General features: G+C 50.4%; 3 protein-coding genes across 3 annotated transcripts; 1 reads left to right on the forward strand and 2 right to left on the reverse strand.

Moving 5' to 3' along the window:
* The first annotated feature begins 3,955 nt into the window (after nt 1–3,955).
* On the forward strand, nt 3,956–10,267 carry LOC123402650 (E3 ubiquitin-protein ligase COP1). The gene is made up of 13 exons (XM_045096579.1): nt 3,956–4,512; nt 5,325–5,402; nt 6,316–6,471; nt 6,662–7,021; nt 7,241–7,389; nt 7,492–7,557; nt 7,937–8,015; nt 8,105–8,260; nt 8,347–8,445; nt 8,638–8,742; nt 8,826–9,005; nt 9,564–9,674; nt 9,803–10,267. The coding sequence occupies exons 1-13, from the start codon at nt 4,141–4,143 to the stop codon at nt 9,971–9,973; spliced, it is 2,082 nt and encodes a 693-aa protein (XP_044952514.1). The 5' UTR covers nt 3,956–4,140; the 3' UTR covers nt 9,974–10,267.
* Nucleotides 10,268–11,635: 1,368 nt separating this feature from the next.
* Nucleotides 11,636–12,531, reverse strand: LOC123405735. Its single transcript, XM_045099312.1, has 3 exons — nt 12,370–12,531; nt 12,110–12,258; nt 11,636–11,977 (listed from the first exon to the last, which is right to left on the reverse strand). Exons 2-3 carry the CDS (start codon nt 12,245–12,247, stop codon nt 11,636–11,638), a joined length of 480 nt encoding a protein of 159 aa, XP_044955247.1. The 5' UTR covers nt 12,248–12,258; nt 12,370–12,531.
* A 2,186-nt stretch (nt 12,532–14,717) lies between these two features.
* On the reverse strand, nt 14,718–18,182 carry LOC123404584 (nitrate reductase [NAD(P)H]). The gene is made up of 3 exons (XM_045098524.1): nt 17,007–18,182; nt 16,748–16,888; nt 14,718–16,571 (listed from the first exon to the last, which is right to left on the reverse strand). Exons 1-3 carry the CDS (start codon nt 17,968–17,970, stop codon nt 15,001–15,003), a joined length of 2,676 nt encoding a protein of 891 aa, XP_044954459.1. The 5' UTR covers nt 17,971–18,182; the 3' UTR covers nt 14,718–15,000.
* Between the last annotated feature and the right edge of the window lie 4,839 nt (nt 18,183–23,021).

Consider the following 23,021-nt stretch of genomic DNA (forward strand, 5'->3'; position numbering starts at 1 on the left):
TAGCCAACTAGAGGGTCGTTAGGGACATTGCTTTGTCTATGTATCCACACATGTATCTATGTTTTCATTCAATACAATTATTGCATGTATAATAAACGATTATCTTTAAACAGGAAATATAATAATAACTATTTATCATTGCCTCTAGGGCATATTTCCAACAGGGCTGGGGCAAGCGGTGGTTGTGCGAGGCGGGGGCAAGCCGAGCGACCGAGTTCGCGTGTGTGGGAGTGGTTCTCGGGCATGGAGAGCGGGGATGTCGTTAGCGAGGGGATTAGAGTGGGGTTTGTTAGCAGATCCCCGACAATGACCAGAAAAATGATGTTCCCGATTGCTTACAATTAGAAATTGTCTTGCAATAGCCCACCAGCGCGTGGGATCGAGGCAGTTTTCGAGGGTAGAGTATTCAACCCAAATTTGTTGGTTCGCCCGACGGGAAGTGAGAGAATATTCTCAAGTATTAGCAGTGAATGTGTCAGATTCAACCACACCTGAAAGATTAGTGTCTGCAAGCAAAGTATCAACAACAAAGTAGTATGATAACAACGGTGCCAGAAACGATCTGTTGACGGCGGATTATTCCTAACGATTGTATCAATGGCGCCAGAAGTTGCCCGTGGACGGGAAATATTCTTTCCCGGCAACGGTGCGAGAAAAAGTATTGTAGCAGGTAGCATCACTCGCAAGGAACATCAGTAGCAAGTAGCAACAACAAGTAACAGTAGTGGCAGCAGCAGCAGGGCAAAGCAAGTAACAGTAGCAGCAACAATAGTAACAGCAGCAGAGCAAAACAAGTAACAGCAGCAGAGCAAAACAAGTAATAGCAGCGGAGCAAAACAAGTAACAGCAGCAGAGCAAAACAAGTAACAGCAGCGGAGCAAAACAAGTAGCAGCAACAGTGGGACAAACTCGTAGGCAATGGGTCAGTGATTTGGTTGGATGATATTCATCATGCAACAGTTATAATACACAGAGATATGTGGCTAGCTCCCGTTCGTCAATGTGATGTAGGCATGCATTCCGTGTGTCGTCATACGTGCTTAGGGAAAATAACTTGCATGACATCTATTGTCCATCCCTCCCGTGGCAGCGAGGTCCAAAAGGAAAGTACGAGATATTAAGGTTCTCCTTTTAATAAAGAACCGGGCCAACGCATTAGCACTTGGTGAACACATGAACTCCTCAAACTATGGTCATCACCGGGAGTGGTTCCGGTTATTGTCACTCCAGGGTTGCCGGATCATAACCATAGTAGGTAACTACAACTTGCAAGATCGGATCTAAAACACACATATATTGGTGACAACATAATAATTTCAGATCTGAAATCATGGCACTCGGGCCCTAGTGACAAGCATTAAGCATGGCAAAGTAGTAGCAACATCAATCTCAGAACATAGTGGATACTAGGGATCAATCCCCGTCAAAACTAACTCGATTACATGATAGATCTCATCCTACTCATCACCGCCTAGCGAGCCTACTAATAGATTACTCATGAACGATGAAGAGCTTCATGGAATTGGAGAGGGAAGAAGGTTGATGATGACGATGGCAACGATTTCCCCTCTCCGGAGCCCAAAACGGACTCCAGATCTGCCCTCGAGATGAAGAACAGGATGTGGCGTCGCCTCCGTATCGCAAACGCGACGAAATCTTCTCTCCTGATTTTTTCTGGGACGAAAGTGAATTTATAGAGCTGAGTTTGGGGGCGGCAGAGACACGTGGGCCCCACAAACTTGGTAGCCGCCACCAGGGGGGCGGCGGCTACAGGGCTTGTGGCCCACCGGCCCATCCCCTCCGGTGGATCTTTGCGCAGGTATTTTTCATATTTTCCAGAAATATTCTCCGTAAATTTCCAGGACGTTCCGAGAACTTTCATTTCTGCACAAAAACAACAGCATGGCAATTGTGGTGAAAACAACGTCAGTCCAGGTTAGTTCCATGCAAATTAGAGTCCAAAACAAGGGCATAAGAGTTTGGAAAAGTAGATATGATGGAGACGTATCAGGGTTTCGTTAACGATGGAATCATTTTTGTTTACGATTGTTTATGACCATTAGATTATTAATCCATTAATTGGATATGCCTTCTCATGTCTTTTATAGTACAGATCAAGAAGAACCAAGTGTGCCCTGGGTGAGCGATCGGTCGCTTATCTGATGGGTCGGCCCATTTATGCTTGAAAGTGGACACTTTGATGGTTGTGTGACTCTGTTGATGACCGTACACCGAAGTACGTTTTTCCGGTTTTACCCTAGGCTGAACGGGTGGCCATTGGGAGATGCTGAAGGTGGCGACCCGACTACCTAGCAACAATATTCTATTCGTGACAACAACGGAGTAGCATATGTTCATGCATGTAGATTCATCCAGTCAGGCAGCGCACGGTCACGTCGGAGGGACGTGCCGTGTGGTGCGAGCGGCTGTGTCGGCCAGTTTGCGATGTGGTGTGTTCTACGGTGGAGGCAGCGGTGGATGATGAGCCCTCATGTGGGAGGTTGATCATCGATGGTCTCCGCAAGGTGCGGTTGGCTATGGCAGTCTCAGTGCCTCTTCGTCGACGGACAACTTCGATGTTGGTGGAGGTTGGTAGGCTTGTCACTGTGAGTGTGGGCGAGGTGGTGTGTGAGCTTGGATGAAGACCTAGCCCCAGTTTTGTGCCATGACCAGCGATGGCATCGGCTGTGGTCGTCGTGACCTTCCTGGAGGCATGTTTTTTGTTGTTGTCGCACCCCTCCTACAGGGATCCGGTCATCGCGGCTTGTCCAGTGAAACTCTTGATCTTGTGATTGGATGATGGGGGCATTTTGATGTGCGTTTCCCCTCTTGGGGGCATCGTCTCAGAGCTTGGCAGCATCAAGCGATATCGGTGGTTGTGGTATCCAGACTTTTATAACAACGGTGATGGCGGGAGTGATGTGAGCAATGCGGCAATGGTTACGGTAGTTGGCTCTTCTTCGACGTTTTCGCAGTATTTGCCTCGGTTTATTTGTTGTCGTGAAGTCGAAACTATGACGGTGGGGTCCTATGGTATATGATGACTGACCACAAGTGACCTGATTCGGTGATCTTCCGTGGCGCGAGCCATGCTTGGTTTGTTCTTCAAAGTTCTCCGTCAGAGTCAGAGTTGTACGGCCTGACCGAAGGTGGCTTAGTTTTGGCCCAGATCTTCATAAAGCTTCATGCGTCTGCTACCGTGTGGGTTAGGTCGACGATCGTGTACTATGACGTCAGGATCGTTTGTTCAGAATGTAGGGATGACGATGACACCTCTAGGAGAGAAGGTGATGACGATGATGCTTGCGTGATGTCTCGCCGATGCATCTTTGAAGCGGTGTGTGAGGGTGTTCTTATGCGTGTCGCTTAACGGTTGTGATGGTTTTTGTCCGGTTCTCAATAATTAACTGGATAATCTGATTTTTGCTTGATTTTTCTAATCGAGTGAGCGATTTTTTTTCCTTTTCTTGTTAATGAATGCAGGATAGCTGACATTTCAAAGAAAATAAAATGCTGATGACACCGTGTTGGGCGAACGAACGGGTGGCCATCGCGAGACGTCGGAGGCCGCGAACGTGCATATACGTAGCAGCAGTATTCATTTCGTGACAAGAACAACGTAGCAGCATCTGTTCATGCATGCAGATACACATACACATACACCCAGTCAGTCAGGCAGGCAGCGCACGGTCGCGTCGACGGGGACGTGCCGCCGTCCACCGAACCTCTTTCACCCTTTCCGGCGCCACGACGCAGCTGCACCTGCGCCGCGCAGCGTGGCTAGCCTAGCCTCCACACCGCGCTCGTCGCGTGTGCTGCATCGGCCCGCGAGCGAGCGTGATTTTGATTCGGCTGGGTCGGGTCGGGTCGGGTCGGGTTGGGTCGCCGTGGGCCGGGGCTGGGGTGGGTCGGTCGTCTCTTCTCTTCCCCGACGTGGTCTCCTCCCACCCATACGCGGCGCTCCCACTCTCGGGTCTCGCCGCCCACAGAACCAAATTCCCTCCACCTCCTCCTCCCTCCCGCATCACACATCCCACCACCACCACCACCACCCGCCTCCCTCCGTACGCACGCACGCAATTATTCCCCCCTCCTCACACCCGGCCGCGCCACCGCCGCCACCACCACCACCGCACCCCCATGGGCGACTCCTCGGTGGCCCCCGCCGGCGCGCTCGTGCCGACCGTGCCCAAGCCGGAGCACGCGCCGTCCGGGGCGGACGCGGCGGCCCACCAGACCCTGGCGGCGGCGGCGGCGGACGACGCGTGCGCGGGCGCGGCTGCCTCGCCGTCCTCGTCGCCGGGGGAGGGGGAGGGGGCGGAGGCCCAGGGCGACAGGGACCTGCTCTGCCCGATCTGCATGGCGCTCATCAAGGACGCCTTCCTCACCGCCTGCGGCCACAGCTTCTGCTACATGTGCATCGTCACGCACCTCAACCACAAGAGCGACTGCCCCTGCTGCGCCAACTACCTCACCAAGGCGCAGCTCTACCCCAACTTCCTACTCGACAAGGTCAGCCCCGCTTTGCCCCTCCTTCTTCCGCACGCCCGCGGCACTGTGCTGTCAAACTGGCCCTGCCCGCGTTGCTATCGCGACCGATTCGAGCGCCGTCCTTAGCACCACCCCCCCCCCCCCCCCCCCCCCCCCAAGTGCGGCAGAGCCTTTCTGTGTGTTATTTGGAAATGTTAGGGTTCTAATGTCCTTGCATTTGGATGTCATTTTTGGGCTGTCATGTAAGCATTTAGTTGGGTTTAATTTCAATATAATGCCCACTTTTTGTTTTGAGTAAGTCACGAGGTTTCTAGCCGTGTATGGATCAATCATCAAACAGTATCAACTGCATCATCAAACAGTATCAACTGCATCATCAAACAGTATTCTAGTGCGTGGGGGCTAAGATCCAGTGACATGCCCAAGCGTGACACTTAATACTGTTTGGTGATTGCTCCATACAATGCACTCTGAGTTTTCTGCAAGTCACCGGATCTCAAGTGTGATGCATTTTTTTAAACCAAACTCGGCGGTACTTCTGCAGATATTGGTAAAAGCCCTGGTCAGGTAGTACTGTTTATTTAACTTGTGTGATGCATTGCAGTTTATTGTAGATGTCAGGTTTGATCAGTAGTAAATGTGCGTGTGCATTACTTTGGGACGGAGGGAGTATGTCTCTTTTTTTTTTTGTGGGAAATCGAATATGTCTCTGTGTATGGTTCCCTTGGTACACATTCAAGCTATCAATCATGTTATGCCTACTCATGCTTATTGAAACTGGCATTACATAGAAATTCACTAAGTTCTGGTTTTTTTAACTTGTGGCTACATAGGTCGTGAAGAAAATGTCGGCCCGGCAAGTTGCAAAAACAGCATCTCCCATTGATCAATTCCGACATGTTGTGCAACAGGTCAGTCACTCCACATGTGTTGCTTTCCTGTGTAATGTTTGGTCACTCCGGGCATATAGTTGCAGATTTCAGCTTCTTTAATTTTTATGTCAGTATGTGGATAATTTCTGAGCAAATATAGTCACTAGAATGTTCGCCTTGTATGCACCTTTAGCTGTATCTTCGGGTTGCAACTACTTTTGACTTCCTGCATCCATTATCAAATGCTCGAATCTAAGTAGCTGCAATGCAATCCCTAAGTATCTGAATAAACTTTCCTCCTTGCATGTTTTGCCACTGCCGAATCTATGTAACCACCAATCCATGTGCCCTCCGTCTCAAAATAACTGTCTCAACTTTGTACTAGCGCTCGTACAAAATTGTATTAAGGTTAAGACACTTATTTTGGGACGGAGGGCGTATATATCAATGATTAAAAAAAAGTATATAACAAGGAAAGTTATCAAACAATTTGTACCTGTCTACCTGCCATACAGTTATCTGTTCCCCTTGGGGGCACCTATATATCTTTCTCCTCACTGGTACAAGAAAATCTTCAGATGATAAACCAAGCATCACGAAAGATGAATTTGCACTAACATAATCGAAATGGCATATGTAATAAAAAAATAGCAACACATTTTGCAAATTAGTTAGTTATCAATGTGCCTCGCTGGTTCTCTGTTATCACATACTAAGAACTCGGTCAAGTTGGTTAGTTTTAAACTTTTGGCATGGGAGCAGCATATATTCATGCTTTTGTTTTCTGTCTTTTGCATTGTGCAACACTCCATTTTCCCTTATCAACATAACTTCCATAACTCTTAAACCCCTTATCATGCTCTTATTTATACACACACTAAAAAGAAGTTACCGAGGAATCATGACACGTCACTAGTATGTTGAGTTGAGTTTTAGTTCATCTTATTTACAGGGAAACGACATGACAGTTAAAGAGCTAGACGGCCTTATGACTTTGATTGCTGAGAAGAAGAGGCAAATGGAACAACAAGAGTCAGAGACAAATATGCAAATATTGCTAGTCTTCTTGCACTGCCTTAGAAAGCAAAAGCTTGAAGAGTTGAATGAGGTTTGTCCTGACTACTGATAATATAGATATAAGCGTTTATTTTCTGGTTCTTCATACATGCTAATTGAATCTTATATCACAGATTTTTGTTTCATCTTGCTATTTATTGAAAAATGTCTACTTACTTTTTGTTGTAGTTTTTTTTATATGAAGTATATTCTTGTTAATAATGTTGGTTCCCTTTGAACAGATTCAAACTGACCTGCAGTACATCAAAGATGATATAAGCAGTGTGGAGAGGCATAGGTTAGATCTGTATCGAACGAAAGAAAGGTACTCCATGAGGCTTCGCATGCTTTTGGATGAACCTGCTGCATCAAAGATGTGGCCTTCACCCATGGACAGACCTAGTGGCCCCTTTGGTCTCAACTCTCGGGCACCACCTAGCACATCATCTCCAGGTGGGTTAAATAATAGGAGGTTTGATTTGAGAGCTCCGGCAAGCCATCAAGGACATCAAAGAAGAGATGCCCTTGCCAGCTCAGACCCTCCCAATCCCCCTATACAGTCGAGTAATGTTATTGCTCGGAAGAGGCGAGTTCAAGCGCAGGTTTGTATTTTTCTTTAAGAAATGTGTACTCTTGTATGTCTAAACATTGTTGTTGTTTGTTGCACACACCAAGTAGGTTATTACCATCTGCAAAATAGTAGTCGAGAACATAGACTAGCAGTAGACACACACTCTTTTTGTAACGTGTTAGATGAAATGATGCGTGCTAATCCAATGCTATTTACTACGTATTATCTAATGCAATGACTTACATTGCAGTTTAACGAGCTTCAGGAATACTATCTGCAAAGACGGCGTACTGGAGCGCAGTCTCACAGACAGGAGGATGCTGTTACGATGAATAGAGAAGGTTATCATGAAGGTCTTGAAGATTTTCAGTCTGTGCTTACAACATTCACTCGATATAGGTCTGCTGATTACTTGTTCTTAGTAACATAATATGCTCAGAGTATTTTTTATGGTGTTCATCGAGCTTATCATGTTTTTGTTCTGTTTCATGTATATTTCAGTCGCTTACGTGTAATTGCGGAACTTAGACATGGAGATCTGTTTCACTCAGCAAATATTGTATCCAGGTGAGTGTTTAAAAAATTCATCATCGGTAATTTTAGTATAATTTCTGTGTATAGTTTAATCTGAGGCAGGTAGTGCTGTAGCAGAGCTTCGAAGCCGGCATAGGGGTAGAATGAGGGATTTATAGGCTCCTATTCATCAACTTTAAGGGTGTTCAGTTAGCAAAAAAATAAATAAATCATCTACCAAAGTTTATTGCTGATCATTAGTATACAACAAGGGACAAATCTACCAAAAAATTGATTGCTGACATCATTTGAGTATTTTTCTGGCTTAAGGATCCACAAGTCACTGCATTTGTTATCATCGTGGTCCTTCATGTTATGCATTCGCCTGCTTTACATGAAAAATGAAGACGATTTTGCTATTCTTTAAACGCAGTATCGAATTTGATCGTGATGATGAGCTATTCGCTACTGCTGGAGTCTCGAAGCGTATTAAAGTCTTCGAATTTTCTACAGTAAGTAAGCTTTTGCAGGGTACTTGTGTTCACCATAAGCCTTAGCCAGAATTTGGAGTTAGTCAAATTTAATTTATCCTGCTTCTCAGGTTGTTAATGAGCCATCAGATGTCCACTGTCCAGTTGTTGAAATGGCTACCAGATCTAAACTCAGCTGCCTTAGCTGGAACAAGTACTCAAAAAATGTTATAGCAAGTAGTGATTATGAAGGCATAGTTACTGTTTGGGATGTTCAAACCCGCCAGGTAACCTTGCTCTGCTCCACAGTTTATTTTGTAAAATTCTGTGTAGTTCTCAGTAATTTATGCTATCTGCGTACTGCTTTTGACAGAGTGTGATGGAGTACGAAGAGCATGAGAAAAGAGCATGGAGTGTTGATTTTTCACGTACAGAGCCCAAGATGCTTGTATCTGGTAGTGATGATTGCAAGGTATTTCAGAGCCAAAATGGTTCAGTTATTTTTCTATTCCCATAAGGAAGAAAACTTGATTGTAACCTCCTTGGTTGGGTAATAATGGGATATTTTGTCATCAGGTTGAAACCTCTGAATGTTGCATATCTGCACAACAGTTCTGTAGTGATTCTGTAATAACTGACCTGAATCTACTACTGTGTATGCCAGGTCAAAGTGTGGTGCACAAATCAGGAAGCGAGTGCCATTAACATTGATATGAAGGCAAATATTTGCTCTGTTAAATATAATCCTGGATCGAGCTACTATGTCGCAGTATGTTGCATCAATTTCCTTGACTTGTATTATAGTAATAAATAAAAAGATTTCTTTACTCATAGGATGCTACAATGTTTCAGGTCGGATCTGCTGATCACCATATTCATTATTTTGATTTACGAAATCCAAGTGCACCTCTCCATGTTTTTGGTGGGCACAAGAAAGCTGTTTCTTATGTGAAATTCTTATCTAATAATGAGCTTGCATCTGCGTCGACCGATAGCACATTACGGTTATGGGATGTCAAGGACAATTGCCCAGTAAGTGTGATCATCTGAGCCTTGCTTTTACTATATCATTGCCTTTGGCGCTTGTATAACATAAGGATAGTTCAGTGTTTGGATGTTCTCCTTATCTTAGAAGTAATATAAGTGGAGGTATATAGTATTTTGAATTTCTCCATGGCTCATGGGTCAAATTCAGAATTATATGACGTATTATCTTTTGCTCTGGGAAAATGATAAAAGAATATCAGTGACATGCAGAGGAAATGTCAACTTTGCAAATTGAATTTTCATGCGACATAAGGGCATTTTTCTTCGGATTTGGAATTAGCTTGCTGTGTTCATTACTCATTGGCCCCACTTTAAAGTGAATTCATTTGTCGAGTGATTGATCATAGTATGTGTTTTCACTTTTATCTCTTGGCTTTGCCTAATGGCCCTGTTCAGCTATTATTTCGTGCTAGGCATGAAAGAAAATGTTACTCCCTCTGTAAATAACCTAAAATGTCTTATACGGAGTATTTGTTTACAGAGGGAGTACTATGAAATAGTTTGTTGTAGTTGATCTGATGTTAAACTGGTAAATTCTTTCAGCTAAGGACGTTCAGAGGGCACAAAAATGAGAAGAACTTCGTAGGACTATCTGTAAATAACGAATATATTGCTTGCGGGAGTGAAACAAATGAGGTTTTTGTTTACCACAAGGTAATTGCGAGCTTCTGACATGCTTTTTTTTCCTGTCACATGCTTCATATGCTGCGCTGTTGCTTAACTGAGCAGCTAGATCAATCTTTCTGTCGGTCTAACTTGAAGCCACTCCGCACCAATTGCAGGCTATCTCAAAACCTGCTTCCAGCCACAGGTTTCTATCCACGGACCTGGACGATGCCGAGGATGATCCCGGGTCTTATTTCATCAGCGCTGTCTGCTGGAAGAGCGATAGCCCTACTATGCTAACTGCTAACAGCCAGGGGACCATTAAGGTTCTCGTGCTCGCTCCTTGACTTGATGAGGGGAGACCTGTAGCTAGCTTGTATATCCTATGTATCCTGCCGTTTCATTGTTGTGCCATTATATGTCCCGAAGTGGGGGTGGAGGCATATCGATCTCCAGCGTAGGGCGCGAAATTTTTGTGAAGGTAATCGTCTGACGTAGAGGGTTCCACGGGCTCGGAATGTGCATAGTGGTGGTGATCCTGTTGTATAGGTGCAAAGCAGTCGGCTTGTCTATTATAGTACTACATACATCTGTAACGTGAGAAAATAAACCTTAAATAAAGAGTCCGGCTTGGTTTCTAAGTGACTGGCTTTCATACTGGAGTTTGGGAACACATGCCTTGCTGAGCTGAATTGCGTCCCGAATAAATATATGATGAAAACGTTGCCAATTCAGCTCAGTAATACAGTAGTACTGAATTTGGATTGGGAAATTTCTGTACTTGCATCACGTTGGTTTGCCACACTTCTTTTTGAAATGGTGGTTTATCACGCTTCTTTTTTGGTATGGTCGGCAGTATGGATCAAAACCACTGGTGTAGCTTCGAGGTTCAGAATGCTGGTGCTGCTTTTTTCTTTTCTTCTTCCATACGCCCTCCCAAACTTGGGAGCCGGGTTCCGTAAACAGAACAGAATAGCACATTTCAAAGCCTAAAGGTGATCAAAAGAGAGGTAAAACAGCGACAGTTGGACGGAGTGCCCCAAAACCGAAATGGTCTTGCTTGTCAGCTGCTTGCCATAGACCATAAGTCTTTCTTGCAAACTAAAAATAAATAAATAAATAAATCAACCATCACGAGGCTGCATTGCACCTCCCCCAGACCGGCCAAAAGGGTCTTAACTCAAAGGTTTTAGGAGTAGTAGACAAGTGGAACAATAATGGCAGAAATTCAGCGGCGTCTCTACAAACAAATGCGCTCAACAGTCAACAGCTTTGCTGCGGGCGCCAGCCGTGCGTGGATGCTTTCGCCCGTTTGGAAACTAGATCGATCGATTTGGTAGCGTCTGCTGTGCCGCGCAGCACATGCATTGCTCGCTCGCTCGCTCGCCATATTCATTTCGGTTCCGGATCAGTAGATGATCGATGATGACCATGACGTAGTAGTTGGCTTGCATTGTGCTACTAGCCGCTTCTATCCATCTACCGTACGTGGCATTCCATTCCTCGTGCGTGTGTGTTGCGTTGCGTTGCACTTGTGCACGCTTATTAGGTTGTTTCTATCTACCGTTAGCGCTTAGACGTGGCAAGCAGGACTCGATCCAGTGGTAAGGAGGAGTTGCACTTGTGCACACTTATTAGGTTGGTCCATTTGATAGTTTTGTTTAAAACAACGTGTCAATGCATGTATACCAGTACAATCTGAAACCCCGGCTCGGCTCCACAGGGGTCCAGCATGCATGTACGTACGTACACAGCTGGCTCACGTATAACGTACTTACTCAAGACTGGAAATAGCATGCATACAGATAACTGATGTCTCATACTGTACATCCAAGACTGACCAGGATCATCAAGGCTAATAATTATACAGACCCAACAATGGAGTAATTAACCAGCTAGAATAGACAGTCGATCGGTCCGATTAACATCACACTAGGTACTAGCAGATCGATTCACACATATGGCACTCGATCATATATATATAATGCATACTGGAGTAGTTGATCGATTCACACAAAGGAGTAGTGCATGATCCCTTCGCCTCCAAGGAGAAGGTCCATGAAGCTGAGGAGGTCGCCAGTTACGAAGACGGAGACGCTCCCGAAGCAGATCCCGAAGAGCCCTGGGTCGGCGGCGGCGAGGATGAGGGTGGCGCGGGCGTACATGTAGTGGCGGACGACGGTGAGCGCGAGCTGGAGGAGGGCGAGGGCGCGGCGGCGGCATGGGAGCCGCAGCGCCTGCGCCGCGACGGCCGACTCGAGCACCGCGCAGCAGACCATGGCGAGCCAGAGGGCCCTCCACTTGGCGGCCGCCGCCGCCGTCACCCCGACGCACGGCAGGATGAAGGAAGCCTGCATGCATGCATGCACTCAGACGGCCGGGATATATACCTACCAGTTTGGCGTGCGATGATCGGAAAGTCTAGCTAGCATCTTGCCTAGCAGTACTGCAGTAGACGACTAGACGGGTCATTAGGTTGGTACCTGGCTGCCGCAGAGGTGGAAGCTGTCGAGTACGTAGTCGGCCGCCGTGGCCAAGGCGAAGACGACGACGGTGCCGGCGGCCATGGAGAGCGCCCGTACGCTGGCCGGGTGGGCGGCGGCAGTCTTGTTGCCGTCCATGGTGGATGGAGCTAGGACGAGACCAACAACAAGGCATGCACAGGGTCAGTTGGTTCGCTTGTTGAATTCTCCGTCGGAGAAAGAAAAAGAAACGATCCGAGGAGGAGGGGACTCAGACTCACCTTCACCCGTCGAGATGGGATCCGAGGACGAACGCTTGGTCTTGGTGTGCTTCTACGTGAAGGCAGGGTCGAGGCGAGGTTTAGGGCAATGGCTCAAGGTGGGTGAGGCTGTTTAAGTAGAGCGAGCCCGTGAGGCCGTGATGCAAAGGCGAAGACGTGACGTGTCGAGCCGGACAGTGGACTGCCGGTGATGAGACGATCTCAGCCGCTGGCCATGGCCATGGGAAGCTGCGTGCGTCTACCTCTTTCAACTGGATGTACATACTAGGTAAGGACATGTGATGTGAGTGAAGCTCCACACAGGCGCGCGCACACACGCGCATTCAAGCATACGTGCACAAGAATAGAAGGTGGGGCTCCAAAGCTCTACTGCACGGTTTTGCCTTCCACAAACAAAAATAAAGCACCCACTGCAAAGACGTGTTGTCCTGCCCCCCGCGTTTAAAAGGACCCATTGAGCTGATCCCCCGCGTTTGTCCTGCCCCCGCGTGTGCTCTCGCTCGGGCGATTCGGGCGGGGACGAAACCCTAGCCGTCGGAGTCTTTCCTTCATTTCCTCCCTCCTTCCGCCGTCGTCGAAGGTGGCGGCCGCCTCCCTCTATCCTGTGACATGGGGATGGTGCGGAGCCACGCGACGTGAGGAGGCGCGGTCGATCAGGTCTTGGCGGCATGGCGGGCGTCCCTGCTTGACCAGGAGTGCACGTCGACCGGCTTTGTCTTGGTTGGTGATGGATGCGGGCCCGTCGGCCGGCCTTGCTTCGGGCAGCGGTTGCTACGTTGCACCGACGGCCGAATCTGTGACGACGGGTCATCTGACCTCGGATCGGTGGCGACGGCATGAAGGGCTTGGTGGACAGGTCAATGCCATGAGTGGTCTGGTCTCCAGACAGATCTGATCTGGCTGATGGAGTCTGCTTACTGCGCAGCGGCTCAAATCGGTGACGACCCATGCACATGATGCTTGATGAAGGTTCATCGAGCAGATCCCAATGAAAACCTCATTCTCAACGTGTTGCCAAGACTGGCGATGGCGGCACTCTTTTGTGTTGTTAACTTCTTGAAGGCATCGCCATGGAGAAGCTCCATACCGGTTGGCTGCCAGAATGAATGCAAAACATTGGATTTAATTGTAGGTGAGTATGATGATAATCATGAAGAGACTTTGAAAGATTACTATGTACATGAAGACACATCAATTTAGGTATAATGACAATACAGTGGTAATGGTAGATTGTTTTGTACCATGCGGCGTGTGCTCCTTTCGCTCGTTTTTCTTGGTTTTCATGCGACGGTGTGAAGGGCTACACAGTTATAAACTATAAGAGTCTTGAAAGGTGAGTATAAGCAGTAGTTTTTAAGAGTAAAATTGGCATGGTGTGTTTACGCGCATCATTACTGATGGTGATAACAACTGGTTTGTAGGCTGCATTGTTATGCTGAGGAAGTGATTCAGAAGGCCTTCTATCATCAATGGTTCAAATAACATTACAAATTTTTTGCAAGGAAATGTCTCGGTCGCTATTTTGCTCAACTATAGCCTTTCTTGATGCTATGTAGCAGCTACACGAGTAGGCACAGCGAGTAGCTCACTTAATTAGTAATGCTATGTAGCAGATCAAAACCAAATAGAGGATAAGAGGAGATGAAGCAACATGTGGTAGACATGACTAAATGTCCTAGAAGGGAGAAAATAAATGAAAAGAGTGTATAACAAGCACACTAGAGAGACGATGGGTCAACTATGCTTGTAATCAGTTTGTCGGCGGTGATCCTTGACTCACACTCCGTCGAAGGCGATCCTCGACTCAACCCACACCATAGTGGACTCATGAAGCCGCATGAAGATTTTCGCCAAAGCTCGACCACCTGCAATCAGACAACACAACTCCGACTCTGACGAAGAACTTTGAATGACAAATCCATGCACGAGTGGTGCCGCGAAAGATCACCAAACAGGCTACCTGCAACCAGTCATCGTACACCTCATGACCCCGTCGTGGGAGCTTCGATTCCACATAAACAAACATTGAAGCCATGGTCAACCTCCACCATGAGGGCCCACCACACCACCCCTGCCACCACCACCACCGAACATGCCACATGGCGACCGACGCAGCCACTCACACCCTGTGGATGCCGCCGCCGGCCCTCCTGTCACGTAGGTCAACAGGATCGTCGAAGCAGGGCCACTGCTTCATACCGAGCATCATGCCGACAAGTCACATAGGAGCGCCGCCCACGGCCATTGACCACCACGGTCCCTCGTCGTAGTCCATGCACCCGTCGGTGACAGCACAAGCAAACACCGGTTGAAGAGTCCTCAGGCACAAGCTACTCATTGAAGATTCGTTTTTGCAAAGGATTCTTCATTTTTATTGCTCTAATAGTGTCATCAATTCATACATAGATAGACACAAAAAAGGACAATAGGCTGCGCTCCCATGGCTGATTTGGCCATCACCGTCCGATCGACCACCTCCACTAGTATAGTATGTACCAGAATTCAAGAGAATTCCGACTCCCGCACTTTTCTATGCTAATAAGTTGCAGGATCATGCAACTACGTACGTAGGTCTACTACGCTATGTACAACCAAGTAGTACTACGTATTATCGTGCACGGCGGCCTCTGCTTAGAAGACGAGGCAATCCTTGTCGAGGTCGTACCCCATCTTCTCCAGTCCCGGGCGCACCGTGCACTCGAGCATCGCCGGAGGCCCACAGACGAGCGCGAGCGTCTCGCCGTCGCCGCCCAGAGGCAGGTGCTCCCTGAGCACCTGCTCGTCCACTCTCCCCACGCCGTATTCCCACGCGTCCTCCGGCCGACCCACCTTGCTCACCACGTACCACACCTTGAGCCGCGCGGGGTTCGCGGCCGCCCACCGGTCGATCTCCTCCCGCAGCAGCATGTCGTCCTCCGTGCGGTTCGCGTACACCAGGTGCATCTCCGTGGTGTCATCGGGCTGGTCCCTCAGCACGGCCTGGATCACCTGGTACACCGGCGTGATCCCCGTCCCGCCGGCAACCATGGCGAGCCGGCGCGCGAACCGGCGCTCGCCGCCCACCGTGAAGGCGCCGCGGCCGGCGTACTCGATGTGGCCCACGGGGCCCTTGATGTCGACGGGGGCACCGAGCGGCAGCGCGTCGAGGTACTGCGACATGAGCCCGCCGGCGGGGAACTTGGGATCCTCGTCCTTGAAGTATATCTTGATGAGCAGCTCCACGTGGCCAACCTCCTCGACGGAGCTGGTCGGCGTGTACGCGCGCATGCAGAGCTTGCCGCCGGTGGACGCGCACACGTACACGTGCTTGCCGACGGGCAGCCCGAGCTTCTGGTGAGGCGACGGCAGCGCGAACCTGAAGAGGCGCACGTTGTGGGACATGCTCTTCTTGTCCACGAGCCGGCACCGCACCTTCTCCCGCGGGTTGGCGAGCGCGACGGCGGAGGCCGGCAGCCGAGGCACGACGACAGCGGGGGCCTCGACGATGGCCGCGAGGTCGGCGTTGCTGCTCTGCGGCGAGTAGTCGTTGCCGGTGACGATGAGCTCGCCGACGCGGTACATCTCGAGGAGTCCGCGGGCCTTGGCGGAGTGGATGGCGTCGAACTCCTCGGTGCAGTCGGAGCCGGCGTTGATGAGGATGCTGTCGGCGCCGCCGGGGTGGTCCTTGAGGAAGCCGGTGCAGTCGTAGACGTGGCCGTGCACGACGATCCAGGCGGAGTCCTTGGAGGCGTGGCGGCGCACCTCGGACATGGTGAACTGGGCTGAGGCGGTGGACATGAAGGGCGTGGAGGTGCTCCGCTTGAGCGTGCCCTGCGTGGTCTCGGACGTCTCGATGTGCTTCTGGCGCGCCATCCAGCCGCCGGACTGGTTGCCCGGCTGCGTTGGGTGGTCGAAGACGAGGCCGATCTCGCCCTTGTGGGGGCGGCAGACGTTGATCTTGACCCGGAACCAGCAGTTGTTCATCATGCCCATGAGGTTCCAGATGAGGCGCTCCGGCTGGGTGTTGAGGGCCTCGTCCCACGCGCGGACGGCCATCTCCTTGCCGCCCAGCAGCTCCAGCACCTCAACCTCCACCGACCAGAAGCACCAGCACCAGTACTTGCCGTACTTGGTAGGACGCTCCGGGTGCTCCAGATCGCACACCTGCCACGTCTCGCCGCCGTCGAGGGTCACCTCCACCCGCGTAACTTTCCGGCCACCGCCTGATAAAAGAAACAGCACCGCTGTGTTTAGAATAGTCATATCCAGGCCCAGAAAAACAGGCTGGAACCTGGGCTTGTGTAACGACTAACGAGCCGGCCCAAGCCCAAAACTATTTCCGACAGAGATGATGTGATGTGACGCCGGACATGAGATGTGGGTGGGAGGGGGGACTCACCGGAGTAGGCATATCCCTTCATCGTATACGGCTTCTGCGTCGTCAGCGCGTTGATGGGCAGCACCTCGTCGTGTCCGGGCGTGGTGATCACCGAGTTGATGTTGAGCTCGTTGATCATGCACTCCGGCTTGTACCACCAAGCTGAAAACATCCAGACAAACAAGACACCGTAAGGCTCGCCGTCGTCATGTGCCCTGTCGGCATGCACGCGACGTGCACTGCATACGCTAGCCTAGGAGAGAAGGCAAATCGGAAGTACCTTCGGCATTGGCGAGCTCGGCGTCGACGTGTGACGGCAGCACGCGGTTGTCGCGGTAGTGGTAGTAGCTCTCCGACTCGTTGCAGGCCACGACGATGCGCTTGAGCCACTTGACCATGCGGCCGCCGATGAAGCCCGGCACGATGACGCGCACGGGGAATCCGTGGTCGGGCGCCAGCGGCTCGCCGTTCTGCATGTAGGCGAGGATGACGTCGCGGGCCGGGTCCATGGCCACGGACCGCCGGAGGCTGGTGCCGTACTTGCACCCGCCGCCGCCGGGAAGGTCCTCGGCGCCCTCGAAGCACACGTTGGAGGCGGCGCCGGCCCCCATGACGCCGCACCGGCGCAGCACGTCGCGGAGGCGCACCCCGCGCCACACGGTGGTGGAGATGGCCCCGGGACCCCAGTTGAAGCCCGAGGACTGGCGCACCATGTTCTGCTCCTTGCGCCGGTTGCCGGCGCACACCAGCGTGACCGGGAACTCCACGGCCTGGAACCCCGTGACGAGCTCCTCCATGGTGAACTTGACCGGGCGCTTGACGAGGCCGGTGACCTCGACGGTCCAGGTGGACCAGTCGGCCTTGGGCACGGCGCCGTGGTTGCGCACGTAGTGGAGCGGGACCGGGGTGATGAAGCCGTGGGACATGAGCCGCGGCAGCGGGGGCTCGGAGTTGAACGGGTGCTTGCCGGTGAGGCGGACGAGCGCCGGGTGGCGCTTGACCCAGGCGTCGGAGGTGGCCTCGTCGCGGGGGTCCTTGACCGACGGCTCTACGTCGAGCCGCGGGCTGTAGAGCGCCCGCCAGTCCGGCGGGATGCTGTCCTCGTCGTCCGAGTCGGAGTCCGCGCCCGAACGGCGCCTGCCGCCGCCGGAGGAGGAGAAGAGGTCGAAGGCGGCCTTGGGCTGCGCATTGGTCGGCCACGGGTGGGCGGACACCTGACGGTTGTACTCGACGGAGGCCGCCATTGTTAGCTAGCACGGGTGTCTCGGGATCGGCGTGCTGGAAGCTGGAACACAAGCTCAGAAGCTCAGGATGGCTGGCGGCGCGCTCTTGGAAGCCGTGGAGTGGTGGCGCGCGGCTTATATAGGGACGGAGACGGTGGAGCTGTCGAGTCGTGCTCCGTTCGAGCGTGGCACGGCGTTTTGCGTGGTGCCAAATTGCCAGGGAAATAAAAACACTTCACATGTGGTGCCAAACTGCCATGCATTGCCGGTGCTGGTGCATGCACGCGCACTCGGTGCATCTATAGTAAGTAACCCATCAATCAACACGAGTTGTTGACGACGTCACCACACGACGAAACGCAGCCAGGATCTCCTCTGGGTCTTGCATGGGCCATTTCTTTTCCTCATCCGTACTCCGAACAAACGCCTGTTCACGGCCCGTGACGTTGCTTGGTAGCTAGTAGTTTTTTTTTTTTTTTTTTTTTTTTTTTTTTTTTTTTTTGCGGAAGTGGTAGCTAGTAGCTCTTAGCAGACGGTGCCGACCATTCGTGTGGCAGTGCATAATTAGACAATTCAAACATCGGTTTTATGGGGTTAAGTTAGTCGGCAAACGGCACAAGGAAGTCTAATCAAACGGACATGCACAGTTGACGGATATGTAAAGATAGCTATAATTTGGCGAATGCCGTGGAAGAGCGTACGTTGTCCTCAACGACGGGCTCGTTGCAGCTGATACTTTTGGCGTGGAAAAATTAGCGTGTGTCGTCGGGTAGGTGTAGGTGCAGGTGCAGCTGAGCTGAGGCCACCACGCCCCGCCCCCGAATGCAGCTCGCCCTGGAAGTGACCTTGCCCAGGTGAATCCATACGAAGGGGACACCATGCACGCAAAGTGTCGGCCTCTCGATCGTAAGTGTGGCTTCTCCCCTGCTTCCTTCCTTTTTCGCTCCTTCCAATGTTCCGTGACAATGATGGTATTAGTATAATCGGCTAATCTGCAGCACTCGTTCCTTTCCCATGGTGGGCAAACCGTAGATGGGCGAATCCAACCAGCCGAGCCGACCACCATTAGCTAACTTTCCGTTTCGAAGTAAAAATAAGGAAAAAAAAATGCATGATTGGTGGAGTTCATGATTTTACATGGCACGTAGACGCCAGCTGCCGACCTGGTCTGCGTGTTGGCGCGGCAACAGTGCCAGGCGTACGTGCAGCTCGTCACTTCTACACGTACGGCGACGCCCTGGATGTTTCCACGGAGATCGATCGCGTCTCAGGTCAAGTGATCCCTACGCTCTACAGAGCAGACACTACGTACGCGTACATTTCTCCTTTTTAAAGAACCGTAAGGGCAGCATCCATCGATCATCTATTGTGCATACTTTTCTCACGCCGAGAAAAAACAAAAACGAAGTGGAAAGTCAAACAACAAAGTCCTATTCATATACCCTCAGACAAAAAACTTCACAGTAGGCACATCAGTGCTCCATCCATCTCCAACCTGGCAACACCATAGCTAATCTAATTTTATAAGCATGATGCAAGCCGTATGTTATCGCGAGGCATAGGATATTGGCAGGACACCTTCCCACCGAGACAAAACGATCAATTGACTAAGCAGCGCACAAAGTAAGTTAACGAGTAGCAGCAGCAGCACAAAGAGCGGCAGGGTGGTGTGATTAACAAGTCGTTGGCGCATGGCATTTTCCAATGGCCAGGCCAGGTAGCAACCGGGCGCGAGGAGCCAGGAGGGGTCCATCCTCCAGCGTGCAGCGGCAGCAGCTGATGGACACTTGAATAGTGGCCAGCTCTTGGTGCTCAGAGCCGGGAAGGAATGACTCTCGCCGTCGCCAAGGGCCAGGGCCGGAGATGGCCAAGGGAGCAGAGCACGTACGCACGGGATGCAGCGAGAGAGCAGCACTGTGTGCTCGCGACCGATGGCTGCTTCCGGAGTTCCAGCCTTCCCCAGTTGGCCACTGCCCAGCGTTGCCAGATCTCGAGCTTTTCATGCACGGCTTTTCTTGTCTTGTTGTTTCGCTAGCTAGCTAGCTAGCTGCAACAACCACATCTCTCGCCATCACCATCCAGAAACGTGGTGCCGGTCGTGGTTTTGGCTGTGAGGCTGAGAACTTCGGGCGAGCGATCACCGTGATTGCTATATGGAATCGTGTCGTTGTGTTCGTGGAATCTGCTTCACACTTTCCACAGAACACATTGTTAAGAGCAACTCCAACCAGTCGACCTATAATCCTATATTTCAATTTTGTTCATTTGGATCGATCCGAGGGACATCCCTGATCATTTTTGTAACTAGGTTGGCACTTGCTTCAACGCGACCACAATTCATTTTTAGACGATGCAGAAAAACATAAGTAATTTTTTTTTAAATATAGAAACGATTAATTAAACATTTAATGTCGGACTGAAAGGCCAGCGATAGTCCACATTACATCGAAAATAAAAATAAATAAACTAAAAACGAGGACGTGTGCTACCCTAGGTGTCCTCCTCATAGTTGTTGTCGGGGTCGGTAAGGTCAATGAGCATCGGCGCTGGGCCAGCCCACGGGATGGTCGTCTCCAAGGCGGTGGCGACATCGTCCGCCGGTGGTTGCACCCGTGCTCGCTGGGCAGCACGTCGCTCCTCCTCCTCAGCTTCGGCCTCGTGCTCCATCAGCTCTATCCGGCAGGCCTCTGCATCCTCCTCCGACACCCGTCGTTGCTGTCAGTGCTCAGGTAGGCCTCCTCCTCAGCTTCGGCCTAGTGCTCCATCAGCTCTATCCGGCAGGCCTCTGCATCCTCCTCCGACACCCGTCGTTGCTGTCAGTGCTCAGGTAGGCCTCCTCCTCCTCCGGCGTCGCACCCAACCAGAGAGGTGGCGCGCTGACCCAGTCACGCACCACCCCGTCCCAGGTGTACAACTCGGGCCTAAGGACCAGCGACCTTGCCTCGGTGGGGATCGACGGGGCCAGCGGTGGCACGACGCACTCGACGGCAGCGGAGAGCGCCATGGCCCCCGACGGCTGCTTCTCGTAGGCCGCCTCCTCCTCCTCCTTGAGTCATGCTTCCTCCTCGCTTGCACACAGGACGATTCGCCAGCGCGTTCTGGTACACCGCCTCCGCTGCATGATCTTCTTCTCGCACGACGAGGGGCGGCGGCAATCCAGCCACCACATCACGGACGCCACGCCGAAGCTGATCCTCGTGCTCCCTCGCAAACCAGACCTGCTAGTAGGGAGAGTCTGCAGCATAGACGGGGTTGCGCCGCTGCTCTGGTGTCAGTTGCTCTCGTCGGCGCCTCTCCGCATGCGCCCGCGCCAACCGCAGCACCGCTGGTACTGGGATCCTCCCCGGATCCAAATGACAGTCGTGTGGCAGCGTGACATCGGGGTAGGGGAGGGGGCGAGGTGCTCCCAGTGCCACCTTGCCTGGTGCACTGGTAAACTCACCCACTGCTGAAGCGGATGGGAGGAAGACGCCGACGACGGGAGCACCTAGGACTTGCCCTTGTCTTTGATGGAGAAAAAACCCATGGTGGCTAGGGTTTTGCCGCCGGCGGGGGCGCAACGGGTGGCTAGATGTGCATGGGGGCGGCTTATGGAAGAGGATGAGGCCGGTGATACGTCTTCGACGTATCTATAATTTTTGGTTGTTCCATGTCAATATTATAGAATTTTCACATATCTTTGTCAACATTTTATATGATTTATTGGACTAACATATTGATCTAGTGCCAAGTGACAGCTCCTATTTGTTGAATGTTTTTTTGTTTCGTAGAATATCCATATCAAACGAAGTCCAAACGCGATAATTTTTTTACGAAGAACTATTTTGGAATATATGTAATTTTTGGGAGGCGGAATCAACGCAAACGGAGGCCCATGACCTCCACTACCACGAGGGCGCGTCTGTGCCCCCCTCGTGCCTGGTGGTTCCTAGTGGGCACCCCTTACGTCAGTTGGGGCTCTTCTTCGGACGCAAGAAAGCTAATTTATTGATAAAAGTCGCGTTCAAATTTCAGCCCGATCGGAGTTACGGATCTTCGGGAATTTAAGAAACGGTGAAGGGCCAAAAAACAAGAACGTTGCTAATAATAAGGTGCATTGAAATTGTTATATGACTAAGAACATAAGTTTTTAAGTTTCAATAGAATGCATTATTTGAACCATGACATTTGAATTGATTACTAGTCTATCATAATGTGTTTCACGAGAAAACATTGACAGTTATGATGCTACAAAAGTGATTGAAATTCCTTGGACAAATTTATACACTATGCTAGCACTGACACTTCATAAATTATTTCTTTTATCATTTACCTATTTAAGGATGAGTAGGAATTAAGCTTGGCGATGCTGATACATCTCCAACGTATCAATAATTTATGAAGTATTCACGTCATATTTTTCTATGTTTACAATACTTTTATATGGTTTCAATGCATCTAATATGATTTAATTAGAAATAACCAAACTAATGCTATATTCAACAGAATTATTGTGTTGTTGTTTTTATGCACAAAATAAAAAATTGGAATCGCCCAAAACCTTTTGATGATTTTTTATGGACAATATGGGAAATACCAGAGTGAAGAATGACTGGAGGTGGGCTACCTGTGGGCCACAAGCCAATAGGGCACGCCCACCCCTAGGCATGTCATGTTAGCTTGTGGGCCCCATGTGGCTCCGATTGACCTGATTCCAATGCTGAAAATTTCTGTAAATCCAGAAACCCCCGAAAGTTAACCTAGAACTTCCGCTCCGCCACCGCAAGCCACTATACCGAACAAAACTCATCTGGATCCCTCTTTCAGCACCCTCACGGAGGGTGCAATCATCATTGGAGGACATCTTTATCATCCCAACTGTGTCCATGACGAGGAGGGAGTAGTTCACCCTCGGGGCTGAGGGTATGTACGAGTAACTATGTGTTTGATCTATCTCCCTCGTGTTCTTGAGATTCCACGATCTTGATGTATCATGGGCTTTGTAAATATAGTTGGATTATATAGTGTTCTTCCCTTGCTATCTTGATGTGATGAATTAAATCTTACCCTTTGAGATTTGCTTATGTTAGATT

This window comes from Hordeum vulgare, chromosome 6H (genome assembly GCF_904849725.1).
Source record: "Hordeum vulgare subsp. vulgare chromosome 6H, MorexV3_pseudomolecules_assembly, whole genome shotgun sequence".
Lineage (NCBI taxonomy): Eukaryota > Viridiplantae > Streptophyta > Magnoliopsida > Poales > Poaceae > Hordeum > Hordeum vulgare.